Source organism: Hylaeus anthracinus, unplaced genomic scaffold (assembly GCF_026225885.1).
Source record: "Hylaeus anthracinus isolate JK02 unplaced genomic scaffold, UHH_iyHylAnth1.0_haploid 11982, whole genome shotgun sequence".
NCBI lineage: Eukaryota > Metazoa > Arthropoda > Insecta > Hymenoptera > Colletidae > Hylaeus > Hylaeus anthracinus.
Window position 1 is genome coordinate 14,307,397 of NW_026534330.1, and position 27,329 is coordinate 14,334,725.

The 27,329-nt window shown below is 35.0% G+C and overlaps 1 protein-coding gene across 8 annotated transcripts in view; it reads right to left on the reverse strand.

The window, feature by feature from the left end:
* Positions 1-27,329, reverse strand: part of LOC128886388 (transcription factor 12) — a 526,407-nt gene that overhangs the window by 245,977 nt on the left and 253,101 nt on the right. The window contains exon 1 of one of the 8 annotated variants that reach the window (XM_054141243.1): positions 24,993-26,255. The exons of the other annotated variants lie outside the window; for them this stretch is intronic. Within the exon in view, the coding sequence (XP_053997218.1) occupies positions 24,993-25,178 (186 nt within the window). The 5' untranslated portion in view covers positions 25,179-26,255. Of the gene's footprint in view, positions 1-24,992; positions 26,256-27,329 lie in introns of those variants that run through there. 8 annotated transcript variants of the gene reach the window in all.

The following is a 27,329-nucleotide window of genomic DNA, read 5'->3' on the forward strand; positions in this document are numbered from 1 at the left end:
GAGAGAGAGAGAGAGAGAGAGAGAGAGAGAGAGAGAGAGAGAGAGAGGAAAGGGGGTAAGGACGGGGGTACGTTCCGAAACACATCCAGCTGACGCCTCTCGGCGCTATGGCGGCCGTTATAAGCCCGCTAGCAAATCAAGCGTGTGTGACACACTAATAATCGGACGTATATATGGTGTCTATACAGAGGCTCCTGCCGAGCACACGTGTATACATAGAGGCAAGGGTGTAGCCGTTTATGTACGTATCACACATTCCTGTCAAGCATTGGTCTACATATGCACGCGGGTGTACAAACTTGCACACACTGAAACCCCTATAGACGGATATATATGTATGTATATACACACACACGCACACATACATATATACGTGTATATCTTGTCAGACGATACGAGTACGAGGCCAAACACAGGTGAACTGAGAGTATACGGAGGGGCAATTACAACGAGTAGAGGCGTCGTGATTTTCTGTTGGAATTTTCACGCCGTCACTTTATTAATTTCCGCTTAATTAAATCGCGCCGCGGAAGGAATTACGCCTGAGGATTATCCCGGGACGACCGATCGAGCGGCTATCGGACTTCACTGAAAACGCGAAGTCTCCATTCGCTGTGCTGGCACCAGTTGTACCGGGACGCAAATACACGCGAATGAACTGAATATATGTTTTCTCCTCATTCATCAACTTCTGCTACCGAGAACCGATATAAATGTTACCGTACTGCTCCAAATAATTGAGGAGATTGATTAGTCACTATTCATTACTCACGTTCCAACAGTGCGTGCGTGTGTGTACATGACCTTATCTTAAGGTGTTTTTTTGTTTGCGCGTTCCTTCATTTACGCGCGCGTGTTAAAAACTATTCTTACGTAATATTTTAGCATGAGCCGAAATTCGCCTGGGAGCGAGTGATTGATTCGTTTCCTTACTTTAAGATTGTAAAATTTAATTGTAATACGTATTTTCTAAAGACTAAATAGTTATTTCTTTTTTTAATTAAAAAGTTTGATTGATGGCAGATATTAACGTGTAACAGTGTAACGTGTTTCTGTATCAACTGTTTGGGTCTTCGGTTGAAAGCTAGATTGGGATACTGTCAACTAATTTTTTCGTTATATCTGATTCTATACTATTCCAAACTTCTACTTTCTTGTCTTTTAACATTTATTTATTGGAAATTTCGCATTTTCGTAAACATTTATATTTTCGCCCATACATTTTTAATAGGAATAACATCTAGAGTGGAAGTGAAGATAAAGAGTTAAGAACGTTATCATTAGACTGCGAATTTTATGCATTTGTGATATAAACTAATACAATGAATATGTGTTAAACATAAACAAAAGGTATGTGTACTTATATCAAGTGAAGTAACAATATTACTATATTAATTGTAGAATATATTCAACATGTGAATATTTTTGGAAGGTTTTCTATATTACTGTGCGTCATAAATGCATAAAAGCTGAAGTCTAGTTATTATGTACCCATTCTTCAACAACACTAGCGGTATGTTTCAGGTCGTTGTCCTGCTGAAAATAATAATCAATATAAAATAAAAATCAAACTGATACTCTAGAAAATTTCTACTGTGATTAAATTTTGTTTATAGACTATTGAAATCTGCATAATTAAACATTTATTGTGGTACTTATATATTTTTGTAAGTTCATCGAAACTAAAATATTTCATTCAAATACATTTTCTTTGACACTTAACTTTCAGAATTAATTTTTCTAGTTCTTCAGTAAAGAGCACTGTCACCCACATACATGTAGGTGACGTGCTGATCAACGTGTTAACAGTTGGTTGTACATTTCTAAAATCTAGTTCCGTATTTGGTTTTTAATCGACTTCGAAAAAGTAGGAGGTTACTTAATTCGACATGTATATTTTTCTTTCTTTTTCCTCGAATTACAAGTTTGTATCGTGGTAATTACATATTGAATAGAAAATATATTAGGTTGTCCAAAAAGTTTCTTCCGTTTTATTAATAAGTAATACATACACAATATTTTATGTTTTATGTTACATTACTGAATTGTATAGAATCCATTTTGCTCTATTACAATGTAACATCAACTTCTGAGAAATTAGATTGTCTATTTATATAACACTGCCATACAAAATAATTGGGTGCAACTCACGAAAGAAACTTTGGGGACAACCTAATACTTTACGAGAAGTGCAGAAGATATACTTCCAAATTCATTACTAAAATAAATGTATGAAGTTTTATTTTGAATTGGTTCTTGTTGAAATACTTATTACACTGACTGTAGGTACAAACAAAACGTCTGAAAAAGTAATCAGTATTGGGAAACATTTTCTTTCGTGATAAAGTATAAATCTTGACCCATACGCTCCAAGTGTACAAACAAATCTAAAATATCACATGGTTTTCTATATGAAGCTTTGTTTTTGAGGCGATTGCACGTAAAGACTGAAAGCAATCGCATTACGCTGAAAAAGATTGTTATAACTTTTTTGATAATTAACATTTTCAATGAAATTTTGAGGGAGAGGATAAATTACATTTCTACGTCATAATCTACATTTTTGTAACGTATGTCTAATGTATGTAATGAAAAAGTAACGATAGCATACATCGTTATTAAAAATTTAGTGTTATAATAACAAATTCATTCAGGAACATCAAATCTATCACTCAATTTAGACAAACTTCTTCAATAGACGAACATAGAAAGTACGAATACTTAGAAGACTGACTGTATGTAGCAATTTTGATTCGAGAACCTCTCTTAACTCTTTGGGGCACGGTGGGATTAAAAGTGTCCCACCTTTTTGATGGACCGTAATGCATGGTGGGACATTTTTAATCCCACCTCGAAATTTTGCAATAGCTCCATGTGTATAGGTTTATATTTCGTCTTATTTACGTTAAGCAGTTGGTAATATATTCATCCAATGTTACAAATGTATGCACTTATGTTGGCAACTTTGAACATGCTAATATTGGTTCAACAATTGTTGTAAGCGGAAGGTTTATTGCGATAATATTTCTTTCCTGGTTTTATGTGAAAAATCGTAGAGGTAAGTTAATTTATTTAAAAATTAGTTCTATATAAACAAGTGAAGTGTTTTATAATAAAAACTGAAGATCAAATTTGTTTGCAAATGATGAAAGTATGGTGGGATTTTATTCGTCCCACCATGCAACTCGAGGAGTAATACAAAAAAAACATATTTTTATTTATTGTTTATGTTTTAATATTCATAAAATTATAAATGTGATTTGAATATAGTGTAGGTAATATTTGACCCATCAGCTTCAAAATGCAAAGAACAAATCCATAACAATTTTGTTTGATTTAAAACGCAATAAAATTCCTGTGCAACATGGGTCTATTTTATGACCTGAACTCTTGTGCCGCAAAGAGTTAAGCTGGCAGAACTAAATCAGCAGAATCATATCGGACTTAGTGGAATATTTAGTACTGAATTTGTACTAATTTGTACCATCAAAAGAAATTTTGTACCACGTGCCGCTTTCGAAAAAATCGTGGCGCTGCTAGCTTAGTATTAAGCCAGCAGGGCCACACGTAAAAATTAATAAAAATGAAAACATCAGAGCGAATACATTTAGTACTGAATTTGTGCTAATTTGTACCACCAAAAGAAATTTTGTACCTCGTACCGTATTCGAAAAAATCGTGGCGCTGCTAGTTTAACGTTAAGCTAGCGGCTGAAAATGTTAAAAATTAATATAAATGATCTAATCAAAGCGGATATATTTAGTACTGAATTTGTACTAATTTGTACCACCAAAAGAAATTTTGTACCTATTACCGTTTTCAAGAAAATCGTGGCGCTGCTAGTATTTTTTCGAAAACGGCACGAGGTACAAAATTATTGTTGGTGGTACAAATTAGTACAAAATAAGTACTAAATATTCCACAAGTCCGATATGATTCTGTTGTTTTAGTCCTGCCACTTTAAGAGAGGTGATTCGAGAACAAATTCTCTGCGCCTCGCAAATTTATACCTGCCAGTGGCGGTTTTCGAGGGATATGCGATGTCCAGCACACTGGATTCCGCGACATTGGAATGGAAAAGTCCGATATGATCCACGGGATGCAACGTAACCGAGCACCAGCAGCACATGCGCGCGTGCACTCGGTTATACGCGTGTCTCTTGTAGGCTACACGTATCCGTGCAAACAGAACCAAGGAGATAATGGTTACGAGGAATGGATATATCAGTTGGCGCGCATTGCATCCTAGGATACCGCTATTAGTGGAGCTCCAGGCGCAGGGATACACTGTTGTCGCGCGAGTGGTTGGTATGCGAGCAAGTTCGCCGTGTATTCGTATCCCTGCCTGTGTATCTAATTACGCTGGTGTATGTGCGCGCGCGAGCTCGCACGCATACGACCTCATCTCTGCGAATATATTCCTCGACGCGACGGAGTATCTATTTACGTGTGTGTATATGTCGGGCGCAAATTATGGAGTAGGGTTGTGCGTAGGCGCGCGTGCGGCCGGTTGCGTACGTGTGCCGAGGGATATGTAGCTACAAGCGTGATCATACGGGTTACACATACGTGCCTAAGTACTAATGCTAATCTCAACCATAGATTACGAGACGAGTAGCGACGATCAACCGAAACACCGCGCCGCAGGAGATTCGGGAGACCCTTTGGCTTCTGGCATCTGGCTATGACGATCGTCATCGAGACCATCTATGACGAACATCGGAAATACATAGGGAAGATTGGGGTAAGACGACGAATGGCTGTAAAACTGATTTTTAATACTTTGAGTGGTAAGACATACTCGTAAAAATTTGTATGAAGCTAACATTTTGTTGTTATACAATTTGAAACAGTGTTGGGCATAATCGTATTCACAATTGCGATTACGATTGTAATCAAATGTTTTCGAGTTGTGATTACGATTACGATCGTATTTTCAGGTGTTTTCAGACATAGAAAATTTGTACCTAAAAATCGACTTCAGGTTCATGTTCCTCACGTTAAAAAAAACCTAGAAAACCATGATATCGTCAAAATCAAAAATTTTCAGTTAAAATAATTCATGCCAATAGGGTAGGTCCTAGATAAGGTAACATTTTAAATTTTTTGATTTTTACGAAAACCTGGTTTTCTAAGTTTTTCGATGTGAGGAACACGAATCTGAAGTCGGTTTTCAAGTTCAAAATTTCTATCTCTGAAAACACCTGAAAATGCGATCGTAATCGCAGAAAAATTTGTGAATACGACTGTAATCGCAATCAAATTTGTGATTACGACTGTAATCGTAATCGTAATCACAACTCGAAAACATTTGATTACAATCGTAATCATAGTTATGATTACGATTATGTCCAACACTGATTTGAAACTACCATATATAATCTAATTATAGTGTTTATTTCTACAACCCAATCAAAATTGACTAATCCTATCCAAACTTGATTTTTTAAACACCTATCTTCAAAATTAAACCTTTAATTCTTTAGTAAAAATCCCTGTCCCCAGTATTTGGATGACGTGGCGATGAACGTATTAAAGGGTATCTACCATTTACAATTTTTAGAAAATCAAAATTTTCGTTATTATTGATTATCATTCCCTACTGCTTGCAAAATTATTGAGATCAAAAATCACAAATATTTCTCTATAAATAATGAAGATATAATGATTAATTGAGCGCGCAACCGGTACGCAAAACCGACGTAAAAGCAAGTGACAAGTCGGATATTGCGCTTGATCTTTGCATCGTATTTAGGGATCATACAACCATACAACCATACAACCAAATTTTTCGGTTCGCGTTTATTTTGTAATACCTCTTCGAAAAGCCAATGACTTCTTTGGAACGTATTTACGCTGAATGCAAATGAAAATCTCAATGCGATCATTTGGAATATAGTTCTAAAAAGTACTTTGCTAGACGTGGAATTGTTGAGATTGCAACAAACATAGTGGTAAGTACTACAGTAAAGTCTCCATAAATGCACAAATTTCTCTACCATAAATGCACAAATTACTCTACCATAAATGCATAGATACCATCCCACCATTAGAGGGTATACCCCTTGGGGAGCAAGGAGTTCGATCGCCGATCAGTGTTTACATGATTATATGTTCTCTGATGTTTGTCAACCGAGTTTCGAACGTAGAAAAGAACTGCGAATAATGATGTGGACGGAGCGAAAACACCAGAGTATGTCGGTGAAACAATTAAATGCAACGGTAAAACTTCTAGATTATTAAATTTGTTATTGCTAAACTTTTACCATCATATTTCTGATATTTTTCTAATTAAAATGAGACCAAATACGACGTAATTCGCAATATATTTACTTGTAACAACTCGTTATGTATTATTATTTCTGTTAAGAGTGTATGTATTCTATTCTAGATCCATTTTCCTGGGCTTTTTAGTCATTTTTTTTTTACAAAAAGAAAGTATAAATTTCTCAACGTTGGCGTTGTATATACATATTTATATAAGTTAACGATAACTTAAAATAATCTTATTTTACGTTTCGATTTATACACATGGGGTAGCTCTGATTATGAAAAGAATTCTTGTGAACTTGACAATAAAATGTTCCCATATGAGATATATTTGGGAGCCCTGATAAGAGCTGGTTGTATTATCGTGCTGAGCAGTTCTAATGTTATACAGTTACTTAAAGAATTAGTCGCTATAATTTTCAGACTAATGATAATTTTCGAAAAAAAAAACCTATAAATTTTGCCAATTTATGACAAAGCTTTATCTCTAATGGTTCTCGAGAAATTCAACAAAGTATGTTCTGCAGGCCCAACTTTGACGACTGTCGCCAATATTTAAATTGGATTTACAGTCGCTTTATTTTGTATATATATATAATAAATTAAAAATAAATAAAATAAAAGTGAATATATAAATTAGTTGAGGATGAGGACAGATATTTTTAAAGATATGATGAATATGCTGACTTGCGGTGAACTAAAAGCAATAATAGTGTACTTGAAAAATTGCAACAGTTAGATAATACTTAGATAATTTAATATATGATTAAAAAATGTTTGTTTTGAATTTCGAGTAATCCAGCTCTGAGGTAGAGTGGTAACCGTGGAATACGCATGTAAACAATGATAACGCTGCAACTCTGTCAATATGAGATATTTTTAAATACAAAAATTCCGACGCATACACTAAGAAACATTACGTCGAATACCCTAAAATAAATCAATGAAAAATTCATAAATATACTCTTTTTTTTTATCTTCCTCAGTATAGACTTCCCTCCTTAAGTGGTATTCTAGTATAAAGCGTCAATTTTCAGGTGTTCTTTTGAAATTTTTTCTTTTTAATCCATAAGAAATTTTTGTATGGAGTATCATACACACACAGGGTGAACCAAATAAGTAAAAATGTCGAAAACACAAGATGAATAGTTCCAAGAGCAATGATAATAACGTTTTCTCTTCACCTGTATAAAGTTAGCAACCCATTTTGAAAATTTCAAAATTCCAAAAGTTGTTCCGAGTTGTTCTAGACTTGTTCTATATTGTTCCAGAAGATAACATTTTTATAATAACTATTTTAGCGGAAAATTGAAAAAAACTGTTTTCCATTTTGGTGTCGCTGACGCGCCGTTATCGGTCATAAATGACAAAAAAAAAGAAAAAAGGAAAAAATATGTTTGCTGCTAAGAGTTAAGTGCCCTTAAAAAATTTGTTCTGGCAAAAATCAGAGTTGTTCCAAGTTGTTACGTTAATTACTAGCTTAAATATGTAATTCGGTATTCAGAAGACGATGCTGATAGCCGTATATGTAAGAATACTGTTTGCGCGCTCGATATCGTTCTTTTTATTATATCTTTTTAAATTATTTGTTTGGAGAATTACTACTTTGGTACAATGTTTGGAACAACTAGAACAATCTGGAACAACCACGAAAGATCTGATTTTCGAAAAATGGGGTGCCAGGTCAAAAAACTGTTTTTTTCAATTTTCCGCTAAAATATTTATCATAAAAATGTTATCTTCTGGAACAATGTAGAACAAGTCTAGAACAACCTGGAACAACTTTTGGAATTTTAAAATTTTCAAAATGAGGTGCTAACTTCATACAGGTTTTCTTTTCTCGAGCTGATTTCATTATAAGAACGAAGGAAAGAAAAGAATTGAATGGACGTTTAAAAATAGACTCCGGTGAACCGACGCGATAATTACGTGGAAATTTATCGACCGTTCGCGGTTCTTGGCCTTCGATTTCAGTCGAACTCTCCCTTAAACGCGGGTTTTCTCAATGTCGTTCGACTGAAGCTGGAAAACGAACTGATCGCGGAAATAAAGTGGCACTTGTCGGCCAATTCGACGGTAGGGGAAAGAAAAAACAATCAACATCGAGACTCGAGCCAGGTCGCCGTCCCATTTATATCAATTCTATTCATTGCCGCTTTTAACCTAGCCCTCGCGTCCTCAGTGGCTCTCAATTCGAGATTTGCTACGATGTCCGTCTTCATTCGATTGCACGTCGGTGTTGATTATACGTGCAAAGGAAACTTAGAAAGATCGAACGGAGACTCGTTGGACGCTTTTCCGTGCAGTGCTGGTTCTGCTCCACTAAAAGTTATCTTTGTCTAATCTGAACGACGCAATGCAAACAATTTTCACTTATCATTTGTATAACGTACCTTAATGAAAACGCTATCGATATTTAACTTGGGCTATGAATATTTTTCGATAGTGTTTTAGTTTCGAATTGGATAGTTTGCGGTAGCGTAATATGGAACACGAGCGAAACCAGTTGACATTATAATTACAAAACGGCAGTATTTAGAAGAATTTAATGCGCCACAAGATAATGACTCATTATTACATTGGAATGTGTATATCTATGACAGAGTTTACGCATATTTAGTTTTATACATATAGTTTATTATGAAAAATTGAATTACATACTGATATTACATATTAAGAAAAAAGGACGCGACGCGAAGCGCATATGCAACGTGATGCATTAAACAAAAACCTAACGCATCGTCAAAAGGGAGCAATGCTATCGATGCATTGTAGCGCAGGGAGATCCTATTGCCAACAATCTAATTTGTAAAATTAGTAAAATCTACTTTAGACGAATTAATTTCATTTTTTAAGCTCCATTTTTGGATTAATGGTAACAACGATCTATCTACGATTTGTGAATTGTGTTTGAAATATTTTTGTACACCCGTAGAATACATTGAATGATTTTAAGGGGTGAACACGTTGAAGAACCACGAGAGGTTCTGGCACATCATTGGAGTAAATTTAAATATGCTCCAAGAACATCATTTTGAGAACATCAATTAATTTTAACAGATAAGAGGCATCAATTTACAATCGAAAATATTGAAAAAACTATTGTTGTATATTGAAATTTAAATTATAATAAATAAAACAATAAAAAATAGTTATTAAATAATTATGTAGTAATAATAAGTAATTATCATATAATTATTTTATAGATCCATTCATACATTCCCTATACTTATATTTAGTATATACCTTGCATACATTTTGCATATATTTTGCATATTTCGACATATTATAAATCCATAAAGATCCGCTCAATACATTATTTTTCAAAAATCCGTAAAATGCCTCATTTTCAACGTCACGAACTGTGCTGTCCCTTTAATTCCCTTGCGTCTAACCATTAAGCCTAAAGCGACGCGATTATCATCAAAGCCGTCGACAAGTTTTCAAACTCGTCGTCGCGCGCGCGCCACGATTTGCATAAAATTCTGGTCTGGAAAGCAAAGTTTGTCGCTGGTTGAGTCAACGGACAGGTGAAACGAGGAGATGTAACGGGGCATATCGGTTTCATTCAATCCCTCGTTTTTAGCCGGAATTACGTCGACCTCCTGGAAGTCGAACAGAGTCGATCTTGCCGTAAGATGATCGAACACTGAATCCCTCGTAAAACGATCCCATTCGACAGCTTTCACGATCCCCCGGGCGCATCGGCGATCGTCTCGAATTTTCGTCTTAATTGAACCCCTGGCACGCACCAGGACCACCGCCATCGACCACCACTTTCGCTTTCTCGTTTTTCTCATTCTCTTCTCTTTAGTTTTCTTTTCTCTGTACCTGATGCTCACTTAAGGATTCAGCGCGTGGCAGTTTCTTCGGCCGCGATCGAGGTTAATTATGTAGTGGAATGAAGTCGATATAATTTGTTACAATTAACCCATTTGCATCATTAGCGCACATGTGCGCCCATTTTTCCCGAGCGCATTACGCATGTATTAGCGTCAAATTCTTTTTGAAATCTTTTCAAGGTGTATAGATCATTTATTATAGAAATAAAAGGGTCTTGTCCTGTGTAAAATAATTATATTCTACGTCTTTTATTATTATTATTGTAGAATTAACTTAAAAAAAAAAAACTTATTTTATAGTACTTTTGTTATCTTTTCGTTCTGAAATATTTTCATCTAGATACAATCAACAAAAATTCTTGTGTGTTTGATCAGTCTTCCGTTTTCTCAGCCAACTATGATTTCATTTATTGGATTTGATATCACATCTTAGGTTGAAAGAAATTGCTTGCACCTATTTCAAGTTTAGTGTTTTGTTAAAAAAACAATTGGTCAGAAATAATACATAATATCAAGATATTTAGTTCATCGATTTTCATATTTTTCAAACTGCACTTCATTCATGTTATTTAATTTGATTTTTTTGACTAATTTATAGAAAATGGAGATAATAGAAATCAGCAGGATCATATCGGACTTAGTGGAATATCTAGTATTTATTTTGTAATAATTTGTACTATAAACAGTAATTTTGTATCTCATGCCATTTTCGAAAAAATTGTGGCACAAAATTTTGTACCTGTTGCTGTTTCGAAAATGGTACGAGGTAGAAAATTACTGTTTATAGTAGAAATTATTACAAAGTAAATACTAAATATTCCACTAAGTCTGATATGATTCTGCTGATTTGGTCCTGCCTGCTTAAGAGAGGTCAAATTTGGTCCTTGAGCAACAAGTAAGGTTGGGGACTATAGCGGGGATTGGTTATCACGATTATTGAAGGGATTTTAATTCCGATTTCCAGCAATAATCAAAATTCTACTCTACATATGGATGTTTTCAATTCGTCCTCATTAGAGATGTCCTCGACACTTGCTTAACACGTTCACTGCCACACCAATTTACACAGTTTACAGTCATCAATGACGGCCGTTTCATTTATAATGCGGCAAACAAAAACTCTCGATAATTCGATGTCCTTGTTATCTTATATAATTCTTTATGGTAGAAGGCTTCCTTACAACTGTACAAGTCTTAATGTTTGTTCACTAAATGATTTTAATACACATTATTATTTGAAAGTGATGGTCAGTGGGAGTCGACGTGTTCGCGTTAACTACATACAGTTTGAATATGCGATATACAGTAAAGTCTCCATAAATGCACAAATATCTCTACCATAAATGCACTGAAACCATCCCCACCACTGTAGACCCCTTGGAGGGCCAAGGAGTTCGATAGCCGAGCAGTGTTTACATGATCGTATATTCTCTGATGTTTGCCGACGAGCTTCGAACGTGTAGAGAAGGACAGCGAATAAAGAAGAGGACGGAGCGAATGCAACGGTAAAACTTCTTTGTTATTAACATTTTTGTTGTAAAACTTTTATCATCATACACTTGAAATTTTTCTGATTAAAACAAGTATAAGCACGATATAATTTCGATGATATCTACCATTCATCTATTTTTAGTTAGTGTTCTACGATATATGATACATAATAAGTTGTTACAAGTAAATACTTTGCCAATTACGTCGTGTTTGGTATCATTTTAATCAGAAAAATGTGAGGAATATGATGGTAAAAGTTTTACAACAAAAATGTTAATAATAAAAAAGTTTCATCGTTGCATTACATTGTCTCACCGACGGTGTTTTAACTTCGTTCTCTTCCTTTATTCGCTTTCCTTCTCTACGTTCGAAGCTTGTCGGTAAAACATCAGAGAATGTACGAACTCTACCATGAATGCACCAGTTCGGTCCCGCGTTTTAGCATTTATAGAGACTTTACTGTACAGGGATTACTCGTTAAGTTTTATCATCATTTTTTTAGGTATTTCCGGTAGTACAGTTAAATAGTATCTATTAGATAGTAGAAATTTCGTTCTTAAATTTGAATTTTGTTAGAATCGAATCGGATGATTCCACGCAGAGTTACGAGCCGTTAAAAGTTTCCTGACAACCATCACTTTTACATATGTAGCTTATTTTGAATATTTAATGAGTTATTTTGCAACGAATTTTATGAAACTTGGTACACAGGGGGTTTTGGATGGGTTAGTTCTAAATCTGAACTCGAAATTTAAAAATTAAAAAATTGGGGGTCTAATATGGCAGAACAAAATGCAAAAAGTGACTGGATTTGTATGAAAATTTGTGTACAGGGTTTTTTGGGGGCGCTGATTGTAAATCTGAATTCGAAATTTAAAAATTAATTGCGTGGAATCTCGTGCATTAAAAGTGAAACTTTTTCAGCCCGTCGGTAGGCGTAAATTTCGTAGACTCATTTTATCCAAATGTCGCTTTACGAAGTAAGATTAGGTGAGAGCGAAATGAATGATAAAACTAATTTCAGTTGTAGTTCAATGTAACCTGACTTATTTTATAAGAAATAATTTTTCGTTGAAATTACGTTTGCATAAAATTTTTGGGTTTGAGATCATTTCCAAGGTCATAGTATAATACACTTTTGAATTCGTCTCGACGTGAGTAACGACTTCATGGTGTCCAAAACATACGGTGTCTTTTGAAAAAGTCATGGTGAGACTTTTCATTTTTATATAAAGAGCACTTTTACAAATTTAAGAATATGCGAATATTTAGCTCACCAAGTACTGATAAACTTTCCTCTAATACGTTTTTTAAATTCACTACTGAAAATACCTAGAAAATTATGACGAAACTAAACGGATATATCCTGTATATAGCATTTCCAGTAATAAAAATTCCATTTATGATGTCTGCGAGTACCAGACTGCAAGCGTTCTGAAGACACGTTGCGAGTTCAAAGTGGCGGTCACTAGCGTCCAGCATTGCAGTCAATCTGTTAACCTTAATTAACTTTTTAAACTGAGATTGCATACCAAATGCGTTACACAGAAAATGAAAGATGAGTCTCGAAAAGAACTAACAAAGAACGTTTTCGAAGTGTCCGTTTCCGATTTTTTTGGAACTTTGCATACACATAGAATATCGGAAAATATGCGACACGCATTTTTTTATATTGATTCATTTTCATATTTACGACTTGAAAAGATCCTAAAAATTCATACGAAGAGGTACAAAATTTACTATTCTACAATTTAGGAATTTCCTTTTCATAGATAATAGAAATTGCTTTTATATGTTATTTAACGAAATATACTTCATATTGACCGAGGAAGTGAAAAATAATATTTATAGACAATTTTAGGTGTGACCAGAATAAAAATTGAGTTTTCACTTTGAAGAAAAACTTTTTATATCTTTTTTATAACGTGCCATAAAATCTACAACGAAATAGCATCGCGTTGGAACGGACAAAAGAATCCTCTGTCCGTGCTTCGCATATTGATAACGGACGGTCCAATTTTCGAAAGGGTCCAGTCCAGTGAAATGTTCCAAATGTTTTTATTGTTCAAATAAACCTTACGCGTGCCGAATCGGGTCACTTACCAGTCGCCGGCTAATTTAAACGTTTAATTGTGTTGTCGTTTTCAGGGGAAAAATGAACGCGTGTGCGCGGCTAATTAAGGGGAGAGAGGGGTGGACGTAAACACGTTGTGTTTTCTATTGTAAAATTTGACATCTTTCGGTACATTTTTCTCGACTATGCCTTATCCGATCGTACCCAACCTTTTTTTTTAGATTATTCTACAAAGTCGAAACTACAAAACGGCAGAGAGTCTTTTTCACAAAACCTTCTCAAAAACAAACAGAACGACTGAAAATTTTGTTTGTGCGTTTTTTTTACTCTTCAATTTTTTTTACTAAGTACAATTTGGACAAACCGCCTTCACTGTTTTATAGATAAGGCGATTCTGCGTGAAACAAAAATAGTTCGGACTCGATAAGCAAACTGAAGCCTGAACAGTTGGTACCGAAAGACCAAAAAGTTCAGCTTTTCAGGAAACGCAAAAAAACCAAAATAAGGCGTTTTTTTTGTCGTATCAGCTTTTTTCGTCATCTTTCCATAGATTCGATTTATTTTATCAATATTTAGTATAAATATACGTAAACAAATTTCACGTCGGCCGTGACTTATCCATGATTTTGATTTCTACCACCAAAAGTCTCTTCATTTTTCCAGTGGTTACCAGTGATTGCGGTTCCATCTCGTCCGGTTCAATTTGTTTTTTGAATTTCGTGATATCGCCTCGAGTGAAAAAATTCAATAGAGTTAAATTCTCATTTAACTGATGTGAAATTTTTTTTTGCCACTTCTAACTATCCAAAATTTATAAAATTAACAATAGATCTGAAAAAGACTAAATTTTAATACTAAAACAATTGATTATTTTTCAGAAAATATATATGTATATATATAAATGTCGAATTGAGTAACTTCCTCCTTTGCGAAGTCGATCAAAAATGTGTAGCACCTCCCTTAAGGGGGTATTCTTATTTTTACCAGTTCCAAAGCAATGATCATCATTTTGTTGCAGTCAAAGTAAGTGACATGTACTTTTGAGATTTAGTACATTCATTCATAGTAAGTGTAGATATTTTTTTTTTATTAAGCCTTTTAAACTTCATGGAGGATGCTGCAGGGCTGCATTTCTATATTTAGGGGAAGTTGGAGTTTTATTTCTTGTAAATTTTTTATTAATTTGAATCTTTAGAAGTCGTGAAAATTGCATTTCCAAAGTGTAAATATTAATTTTGTGTTTTTATATTCGATCATTTATAATTTTGGTTTAGGTAGAAATATTTAATCGGCAGGTTAAATTACCAACCTTCTAGGTGGACAGAATCCCACAACGATTTATATTTTTAACTTGCATAATCCTTTTAATAGCACATGACGTTTATTTGAACAATTTTTTCATACTGTGTATAGTGTATGTGTATTAGATATGACAAAAGATATCGTTTGTTGAAAAAAATTTGTTACAGGGTTCAAATACATTAAAATCAGTATTTGTTAAATTAGATCGAGTTACCTTATTTATGTAAACTATGAATAACGCGGCATTTGTAAGAACCTAACATGTGTAACGCAACACTTAACATACAATGGTCATCTGGACTTGCATTTATTTGAATTAGGGATTACAACGAACATTAGTCGAAGGTTTGTTGATATTCGTTATTAGCAAGCTTTGTAATGATTATGGACAACTTCGAGAATATCTCTACCCAGATAATTTATAATGTCCTAGGAGACAGTATCAACGTCTTCACAGTAAGTAAATTATTAGTAAATTTCAGTTCACATTGCAAAATCACGTGTTCTTGTTTAATACACTTGAAAAACATTTAAATTCTGTCAGAGTATTGCAATGGAATGAGGGAAGAAGAACACCTCCAAAAAGCACTGAATATTCGTTATCAGTGTTAATTTAAGAATCAACGTTGGCATAGATGAAAGATTCCATTCAAACAACTAATAGCCTCCGAGCGTCTTAATTTTTCAAAAATGAAAATTCGTTATCAGTGTAAGTTGAAAATCAAAGTTGAAATGGACAAAGAGTTCCACTTAAAAAGAACTCAAAATTTAATTTACACGTTCTTATCAATTATATCAAGCAATATCGTATTTACTAGAATTAATGGGGATTTAGAGAATAACATTACGCTCGCGACTAATTAAATTCGGGTCAAGAAGAGATAACGCTATCATAACGAATGCGGCTCTTTTTGCTGTATTTTTGAGCGGCCTTCTTCGAGGATGACTCGTCCAAGATTTTACGCTCGACAAGCCACGGAAAAAGCTCCTTTCCAGCACGCTGGAGCAGAGAGTTTCAAACGTTGCGAGTACCGTGCCGGATACGAGCCAGAAGAGGGAGGAGCGCGGACCGGAAGTGGCTGGTCTTACGGCTCGATCAAGAACTGGTTTCGCCAGACCTTCGAAATCGAGATCGGTGAAAGATACAAAAAATGAACGCATCTCCGGCGTATATCGACTGCCAAATATAAAATGTTCTTCGAAGAAACTGGGAGTTCGATTTTAAAGTGTATTCTAGTCTGGAGCGTCAATTTTCAGGTAGCCTTTTCAAGTTTTTTCTTTATAATCCATAAAGAATTTTTGTATGGAGTATTGTACACGTACAGGGTGGACCAAGTGAGTAAAAATATCAAAAGAAGAAGATGAATGGTTGGAAGAGCACTGTACTTGAAGAATAACATTTTTTTTTATAAATGCAATGGTGCATGTGCAATTGATAATTGCATTATTTTTATTATAATGGAAAAACATGTTTTCTTTCTGCATGAATTAAATCTTTTCGTTATTCTACATGAAAAAGTATTAAGTTAAAGTGATAACAAAATAATAAATCCACAAACTATTTTGAATAATTGTCTTTGTTGAAGAATATGCTCAAAAAATTTCCATTACATTGTACAAATTTTATACAACGATATTTAATTGTTTTTATTACTGAGACTCTGATTAGTATTGCACACGTGTGTTGATTAATTCAATGACTTTGATAAACCAAAGATAGTTAATGACCATGTGTAATAGGTCGATGAATTTGACTAAACAAATGCTATCATATCATAGATAAAAATATATTTGGTTTTGCATTTGTGCATATCCTTATACATTTTCCTATATTTCCACTTGCACTAAATGCATAAACATCCGCAGTCTATTGATGATATTCTCTATAATAATGTATATCAATTAAGAAACTAGAACGTATGAAATTAGTATATTATACAATTTATATGCTATACTATAGAGGTCATTCTTTATTATGCGTTAATAAGAACTGTTTACGCAATCGAGACGAACGCGTGAATAAACTAGAGCATTTATTTTTGATAAAAAGAAAAACCACTAAACATTATGTATATGGATGATTCTGTTCTAACTGCTACTTTTTTTATTAAAAATTTTTCAATTTTATAAATCAATTTTTGTTTTTATGTATATTATTACTCTCTTTTATTGTAAAAATGAAAGTCCGAAAGGATTTTGCTACAACTTTAAAATATCGAGAATAAGTACTGACAAAATAAATTTAGTAGATATTCTTTAGAAAAATTATTAAATTTATTTACGAATTGTATTATAACATTTTCAAACTCTTTTATTCTAATTATTTAACACTTCAATAATAAATAGTAACTCATTTTTAACAAATAATACATTATAACTTATATAAAATATTAATCAACTGAGATCTAACACATTAACACACTATTTTACGAAAAATAAATTATCTTAAATATAGTTTTTGGTTTTCATCACAGCATTTTTTGAATTTTTGAGCTTCTACGTAGTTATACAGTCTGACTTTTTGCTGAATAACCACTAGGAATATCTTTTTGAAGACTTTTTAGAGTTTGAGTCATCTTCGGTGAAATGAAATATGTTCGTGAGGATCGTATTTATGGATCGTATTAACACGTTGACTGCCAGAGAAATATTTTTGAAAATTTCTGCTAGGATTAAATATTATTCAGATTATTCGAGACTACATAATCAACCATCCGACGTGGTATTTATTTTTTTAACTTCATCAAAATACACGAATTTCATTTAAATTCATTTCCTGTGAAGCTTAACTTTCAGAATTAATTTTTTTAGTTCTTCAGTGAAAAGCACTGTCACCTACATATGGGTGACGTGGCGATCAACGTGTTAATACAAAAATTTTATGAATACAATGTTAACGTATAACCAGTGAGAGTAAATAGTACAGGACATTAATAATCACTGTTGAGGACGATTCAGACTGTACGACACAACCGTCACGTTCCGGCAACGACACGTACCGGCACCGACACGACAAAACATTCAAACACGCGTTTTAATGGAACTATTCACACTATTCCCGTTGACAGAACGTTCAGGTCGGTGTTTGTTAAGTGTGAATAGGTCCATTAAAACGCGTGTTTGAATGTTTTGTCGTGTCGTTGCCGGAACGTGACGGTCCGTGTCGTTATAGTCTGTATCGACTTTTAGAATGGAATCACCCTTGTATACTATCAAATTTTAAAAGTTCAGAATAGAAACTCGGTTAACAGTGTTTTTTGATTTCCGATCACTGTTCGTCGCGGGTGTCGTTGGGCAATCGGAGTTTTCCCTGCAATTGTCGATTCAAAGAAGCTGCGCCGGTAGCTTTTCAAATAATGGCGGTGCAGCTGTCGATCTGACGCCACAGGGACCCGGGGCTACTGTAACCTGTTGTCTCGGAGTCGTGACGCTCGTCTTTTGTAATTGCGAGCCTTTTGTTGCGTTTAATAAGCCGACTCGACCCGCGAAGAAACGGAAATGCTTTGCCAATGCACTACTCCAGAAGACAAATTTCTTCGACGACGAAAAACTGTGAGAAAATCAATCCAGATCAAGAAATTATTCAGTTTGTCGGAATAGCAATTCATTACACGCAATTTGGTGAATCGCGTTGAATTATGGTATTTAGACATTAATTCCCTGTTTTCGTAATATGTAACTCGCTAACTGAAATATCTCTGATTTTTTTCAAAATTGTTCATGCAATAGGACGAGAGAAAACAATTAGATAATAATAAGTATAATAAAATGTCGAATAAATATTTTTTCTTATAAAATTATTATATTAATTATATTAATAATAACTTGTAATGTACATCAGGTTCATTAGTCAATTATTGTAGCTTCTTTTCTTCGACGTTCAATTTGTTCTGACATAGAATCAAAAATTGAAAACAACATTAAATAATATCAGATAATAGTAATTATCATTGCCAGAAAAAAAAATTAGTAGTTATTTATGACTTTTTATTGATTATTCTATGTTGATGATAAATAAGTTAAAATAAAATAATTGAAACAGTATAATTGTATGTTAATATCAAGTTACACATAAAAATTGATTTGTCACTCAAGAAGTTAACATATTATTTGAATAAACGTTTACTTTTCAAGTAACGATTTTCCACAGAACTCACGGAGTACTCAAGGGTGATCGAATACTTTTGCGAGCAACTGTAATTGCTTAGGGAAAGGCGCCTACGAAAGCTGAGAAGATTTATCGAACGACGGGAAACTTCCGTAGGCGCGATTAAGGAGAAATTAAAGTTCCAACCCCGGAAAAGGAGAACCGCTGCTACCAGTCCATAAGCCAGAGAGGATCTAGCGTGGACTGTACTGAAATAATGTACAGTAACGTGCAAAACGGCGAAGCGAGACTACACGGAACATCGTTGGCTCTCTCTTCATCTCTCTTTCCCAGCCTCTCTCGCCGTCACGGTGACAATGGTGTGCAAAGGAGATTAACAAACAGAATAACCTAACGCATAATCGCATTATTTCTGGCTAAGCCGCATTTAAATTAGATAGAAATTCAATTTAACGAAACAATGCAGGGATGACGATGAGTCACTGCTGCCATACGAATCCAACTAGACGTCCTCGAGCGTTCTTGATATTCCATGATATTGCATTATTATTATTATTATTATTATTATAAAACGTCTCTATTACGCTTCAGTACCGGTACATAGTCGTTAATATACTACAGATTAAATAAAATTAAAACGTATAAATAAGGGATGAAGTGTGGATAGAAAGTGTTTTGATAAAATCTAACCCCACAATTAGAGGATGAACGCCCAGTAAAAGCTTGAAATCTATACTAATATTATAAAGAGGTAAAACTTGTTTGTATATAGGGGGTAATCTCAGGAACTACTGAACCAATTCTCAAATTTTGTTCAGTAATAGAAAGCTACACTAGTACTTAGTAACATAATATATTTTACTTTGATAAAATAATAAAGTTTAAAAAATAAGCAATTTAATCAAAATAAACTGTTAAAAACAAAAATGTATGCAACGAATATATTTTTTCATTCAGTCCGAATCCTCCATTATTTTTGCATATAAAAAGCATTCACAATGAGGGCAGCGAACCTTTAGTAGTAGAAAGTTAAATATCGTTGAACTTCATTTAATTGGAAAATTTTTAATTCTTCACTTTTAATGGTTAGCGAAAATAATTTTAATTTTTGTAGTATTTTTTATAATTGGATTTAAATGTTAGATGTTTTATCATATCGAAACAAAAAGGTAAAAAAGGACAAATCAGGGAATGCATAAACATCCAAAAACAAAATGTAGGTAATAATCTTTTTGTCGAAACCAAATCTCAATCTTCACGAGCTTTTACACAGTTCCGTAAAAAAAACTGTTCTAAGGAAAACATTTCTCTGCAATGAGTCTACCAAGGTGTTAACCCTTTGCGCTTGGGTGGCGCTTCTAGGGCGACATATGTAATTTAAAAGTGATTTCGTGAACGTACAATTTCAAATTCACTTACATCAGAATACAACTAATTATTAATTGAAATAATAATACATTGAGTCATGAATGTTCGTAGATGTTTTTCTTCGAAATAGAGTTTTTAGTTTCACAGAAATTTATTATAAAAATTGACTGGATTTGATTCTATAGAAAAATGCCTCGTGCGCAAAGGGTTAAAGCAATAATTTAAAGATCAAAGATTCGCGTCGGCAATCGTTCGTTTTCGACTGAAGGGGTTAGTCGCAGTCAGGAAAATGGAAACGGACAATTTCTTGTGTTTTTTTTTAAGATATTAAATAATAACTTTTCTGAATGAAATGTAAATATATTACAAAGTATGTCTTAAAGAACTTTAAAGGAATTTTTGTTTTAAAAAAAGGTTAATTCATTTCGTCATAACAAGCGATGGCGTGGGTGATCGCTTGGTTTGCGGTGACCAAGATTTCTTCAAACTGGTGCACCTGAAAACAAAACTAAAGGTACATTTAGAAAATATATTAGACTAACGGGTCTCTGATCGAAGGATTTTTTATTTTCTTGTATACTTTTTTTTTATCCTGTATTGAGTCGCTTAATTTTAGTGAAAAAATTGATAATCAACTTCAAATGTACCCCACCTTGTTTTAAATTAATTTTTTCCAAAATCCTTCGTTCAGGGACCCGCTAGACTAATATATTTTCAAAATCTACCTTTGTTTTTGTTTTCAGGTAAACCAGTGTAGAGAAATCTTGCTCATCGCAAACCTATGTTTTTAAATCATCGTCTACGACATCGGCTGTTATCGACGATATAAATTAACGTTTCTTCAAACAAAAAATGTTTTTTAGTTGTTTAAAACATGATTTATAATATACTTAATTGTTACTTATGCAAATTATTATTTAATAATTAAAAAAAAATCACAAAGAAATGTCGTTTTTCGTCTTCATGACTGCGACTAACCCCTTAAAAACTTTTGTAGTTCCCCTGAATTTGAAAATTTCGCAACAGTTTGCGCGGAATGTCCGACAAACAAAAAGAACGACGACGTGTCCGCCCACGTGACGTCGGCCATGCTCGTGACGTAATTGTGACGTCAGTGGACCGATGGTGTGCTCCGCACGCTTCGTCGGCTCCACAGAGAATATCGTAAACGTGCCCCTATTTTCAATCGACGCACAATCGAATTTACAAGGAAACCCTGTGCACCGTGAAAACCCTCCTAGATTGAAAGGAACTCGTTTCCAACTGGCGTATCCGGTCTACCGTTCCAGGAGGGCGAGCCAGCAACCCCAAGACCTGACAAACTTAATTCGCGAGTAAAAGTTCCATCGGAGACGAGATACAGCGAATAATCTCGTGGTATGAGTCCAACAAGAAAACTAGAGACAAATGTTTCGCCTATTTTACCTCGGAAGGTGATGACGACAGTAAAGAGATGCGCGTGTTAGAAAGAGAGCGCATAGAATCAGTGTTAAGTTCTAGAATATATGGATCAACGCTAAACGTACCTTCATTTTCCGTACACCTCGAAGGGTGGGAATGAGAGTAAAGAGTCAACAGTATGAGTTAGAGACCAGAAAGAGTGCATGGAAGAGGATGATGTGAGTGTTAGAAGGAGAGCGCATAGAAACCTCTCTGGGGGGGGGGGGGGCGCCGCTCTGGTCCAGCTAATGTATTTTTTTAATACATATAATTTCCAGATATAATTAATTTTTGTTATTGAAACTTGTTTTACATATAAAGGGACGTTTAAAGAAGAAAATTTAACAGTGTAGACTTAAATTGAATGTATACATATACGGGGTGTTAAAAAAAAAAAGCATTTAATATTTATATGGTGTATAGGGCACACTGTACCGAGTAAAAAACCTTTACTAAACATTGGTCCAAAGGTCAACCGTTTCTGAGATATAAATGTTTTTGTTTGCTAGTATCATAATTGACTTACTACTGGGTTTTCGATATTTATCGAAGATTTTCCACGTGTCCACCGCTCATTTCTGTACACGAAATTGAAAAAATGAAATTGACGAAATTGTCAGCACTTGAATGGGAACATTCAGAACGCAATTTATAAACACTGACAAAAACATCGCATGCGATGGAAGCAAGTAAGTCAATCATGATACTAGCAAAGAAAAATGTTTAAAACATGTTTCACTCCGTACTTTTTTAGTTGCGCACATGCTACATTGCCTTTGTGGAACTAGGAATTCGACAGAAGACCAAGTAACTCAAGAAACAGAACTTCTGGGAAGAAATAAGGTAAAGCGTTACATAGTGTTTATACGGTATCCGCTCCCTAGCAAATATCTATTAAATACGTATTTTTATGTGTTAAGCTGATAGGACTAAATCAGCAGAATCATATCGGACCTAGTCAAATATTTTGTACTAATTTATACCATAAACAGTAATTTTGTACCTGTTATCGTTATCAAAGAAATCGGGATGATGCCAGTTTAACGTTAAGCTAGCAGCGCCGCGATTTTCTTGATAACGGTAACAGGTACAACATTTTTTTTGGTGATAGAAATTAGTACAAATTCAGCACTAAATGTATCCGCTTTGATTTTTTCAATTTTATTAATTTTGACGTTTGGTCCTGCTTGTGGTACAAATAAGTGCAAAATAAACATTCGACTAAGTCCGATATGATTCTACTGATTTAGTCTTGCCAGTATAAAAGAGGTCCAAATTTGTCATTTGTATACACTGTACAACGAACAAGACTCTCGTGCAATAATGGAGGTTGCAGCGGTGAAGGTTCCTTTGTACGAGTAAATAAATTAAAGAAACGAAAACTTGAGACGAGTTTTATCTTTTTCGCTGTTAATTATATAAAAACATGTCACAAGACATGCTTAAATAGCTACAGATACTAGGTAATGTCCCGCTTTGATTTATTCATTTATATTAATTTTAACATTTTCGGCCACTAGCTTAATATTAACCTGGCAGCGTTCCGATTTTTTTCGAAAATAATACGAGGTACATAATTATCGTTTGTGGTACAAATTAGTACAAAATAAGTGCAAAATATCCCACTGCGGTATGATTCTGCTAATTTGGTCCTGCCAGTTCAAGAGAGGTCACATAGAATGAGTGTTGAATTGTAGGATTTATAGGTTTAAAGTTAACTTTAGTTGTTTTTTTCAGAGGTATGTTATATAAGTTAAATATTTCTTATAATTTGTAAACGGTGTGGTGTGCACCAAAGCTTTTCCTTATACAAAAAATTACAAGGAATAAACTATCTATCTATCTATATTTATCTAGCTACATATTTTACCGATTCTTACCATAAGGGGTTATTTGACCCCTTGTGAAATAAGTTTGTTTTGAGACGAAATTCTTAACTTATTAAAAGAAATTTAATATTGGAAAGGGCTCTGATTTTCATTCTCTGTTTCTCATTATATGACTGTATAAAGTATTTCGTTTAGTTACAGTAAATTCATTTGCGGGAGTGTTGTTTGTAAATTTACAATAAGAATTTTGAAAGTGGTCATCTGACAACGTTGTGTACGTTTCAGTGTTAAATACACGAATTTGCAGAAAAATGCGACTTATTCTTCAGAGTTTTCTAACAATTTGATCCTTCACTTGTGAGGTTAGTTTCAATTTCTACTTACTTTCTTTTAGAGAAGAAAGTTTCATCGTTTAACACCAACTGTTGCATAATACTTTTTCTGATTCAATAAACAATCTTTTTGATATTCATGACATACAATAACACGGTTAATATTCATGTAGAAAACAATTATTTTTGTTAACATATCAAGTCTACAAATGATTAGAAAGATATACTTTAATATAGAAAAACAACCCGAGAAAGTATACACAATTTCTGGCTGACAGTTAAGAGTTAAAAATAAACGATCTGTTTGCGTTGAAACGTTCCCCACTCAAATAGGCATTTCTTAGTCTAATTTTTAAGTAGGTCGTAAACTCTAATCGTTTGTTTTTAAACGATGAATCTTTGCTCTCGTTGGCTAAAAATAATCCAGCAATGGCAGTCGGAGATTAATTAAAGTATACTTAGTATACCCTCGTAATACAGAATCACGTGCAATTATCTATGAAACTACTGCTCCACTGTCGCTGTAGACCAAACCTAACAGACGCGTATCACGTGATTTTCGCTTTGCCTGTGCTAACAGACATTTTTCGTCCAATTTGTAAATAGGTGTAATAGTCTCTTTTTAAACGAAGAAATGTTCTTCTCCTGGGTTAAGAATAATCCAGCAGTCGGAGATTAATCAAAGTATATTTAGCTTCCTCCTTAATAACGAATCACGTGCAATCATATACAAAATTACTGTTCACCTTATCTAACGGATACTACTCCGTCCAATTCTCAAATAAGTCGTGAACTCCAATTGTTTGTATTCAAACAAAGAAACTTTGGTCTCGTTGGTTAAGAATAATCCAGCAATGGGAGCCAGAGATTCGTCAAAGTATATTTAGCTTTGCTCATAATAAAGAATCACGTGGAATCATGTGATTTTCGCCTTACCTGTGCGCTACCGCCGACGATCGACTGATAGGCCGATTGAAAGACGCTACCCAGCTGCGTGAGCCCGTCATCCTCCATCTGGAACATTATGTCCGCGCCAGGAGAGCCGTTGTTGTTCAGATTGTTGTTGTTTCCCATCAGCTTCTCCGTGGTGGCGATGTCGCGCAGTATTGTGTTCGACTGCATTTCGCGGCAACGAGTACCCGGCTGCGGCAACGTGTCGCCTACCCCGATGATGTCGCCTTCGCTATCAAATCTGGCTGACGATCGCGAGTCGATACGGACTTATCGCTCTCATCGTCTGTCGAAACTGACAATAATCTGCACACGCGTGGAGCCACCGCGCGCTATCGGCTGCGGAGAAGCTTTGTGCGAATAATACACGAGAGAGAGAGAGAGAGAGAGAGAGAGAGAGAGAGAGAGAGAGAACACCTCGCGTCACGTACGACCAACTTCACGGAGCATATCAGGAACCAGGAGGATCAACGAACGAGAAGAACAGAGGGCTTCGACCGTCAACACACGCACTGGCCAGTTTTCTGGGGCACCGGGAGAATCACGCGACCAGAGTCATCGGACTAGAGCAACGCACGTTTCCGAAAACAACCAAGTCGAGTAACCATTCAATCGAATGCTAGATAAATAAAAACACTTTATTCCGAGCAACTTCTAGTCGATTTCACAGTTACTCGTTCCACGTGAATCATGATGCGATTATAATTTCTGATGGACGAATAACGTATCAGAGGATCGATTCGTGTAGAAACACTATCTTTTGTTCGATACTTTTTATCTGGATGAGATACTTGGCCATCCGTGGGCAATGAAGAGTGCTCGAGTCACCGACGCCGCCGCGTGCCACGAGGACGCATCGCGTAGCCGCACTACGATTCACTCGCGCGTCCCCGCACCATCCTCCGTGCGGCGTCGCTTTTCGATCAGGTCTCGAACACCTGTTTAGCTTCCGATCGCGGAACCTGAAGATCGAGCGAACCACGATGCACGAAGAAACTACGCCTCGATGCGAAAAAAACGCTCGCGAAACTGGAAGCGGATATTCAAGTCCACGATATCGCACGCGTTGCACAATAGTTCCACGGGAGCCACTCGATGCACTCCACCCGGTCACCAGAACTTGTTCACTCGTCGGAGAAACACGAGAACGTGGGAAGGGAACGACGAGATCGATTCGGAAGGTTTGCAACGATGAGCGTGGAACGGAGGCAGAGAGTATCCACACAGAACTCCTTCTTGTTCAGGGTACGCGACGAGACTGACGCTTCCCAAGGGGAGGCGGCCGCCCCACCCCTCCCCTTCCGACGATGCCAACCCCCACCACTTTCGCACGATACCCCCACTCCTCGCGACGGGCGCGCGGCTAGCGATGGAATGTTCAAACCTCTTCCCAATTTCCGAACAAGTTACTTTTCGGAAACGATAGCTAGTATTATGTAGACTGGAAAGTATTGTTGTTTATTTTACATTAAATTCAAACAAATTATTATTAAATTCCTTTTTTTTATCAATTATGTAATCGCCCTCGTTATCAACAGCCTTTTGCCATTTAGTGTACAAATGTTGAATGCCAGATCGATAAAAGTCAATGAGCTAGTGAGTGATAAACAAATATTTCAAATTGAAGAAACGACATTACTTTCTAGTCCATCTAATATTTTATTTGAATAACAGATTAATATACCGGGTGATTCACGAGAAACAGAACGCCTAATTATCTCAGTTCAACTTAAAGATAGAAGAAAATGTTAGAGGAAAAAGTTGTATTGTTTAAGGGGAAAAATATGAGGATATAAACAAACTTTCCGAATTTTGTCGTTTTCAAGGATTTTTTGAAGGTTATCGGTAATTTTTGGATTGCACTCTATGTGTTCAACGTCATAAGATTGTAGCTGACGTCAAGACGAGTACAACGGTATGATACACTGTGACCTTTAAATGACATTGAATTAAAGAATGGGTTCTATTCCGTCTGATCAACAAAAATTTAATTTCTTAAACCATTAGGTTCATGACGATGAAAAATTAGACATTATTATACAACTTTTCCCTTCAACGTTTTTTTTTATCTTTAAACCGAACTGAAATAATTAGGAGTTCTGTTTCTGGTGAATCACCCGGTATAGCTGTTTCTTCGTGGGAGTCATTATATTGAAGAATTAAATTTTGATTTGGTCGTTGTGAGTTGTTCACGGTCTAGCGGAGTCTTCCGGAACTAGCATCGTCTCAAAGTCATCGATTTCATCAGAGGAAAATAAAATAAAAGAGAATTTGTTTCCTAAATTAGTTTCTGCATTTTATTATCCCATTGTAACTCTGAAT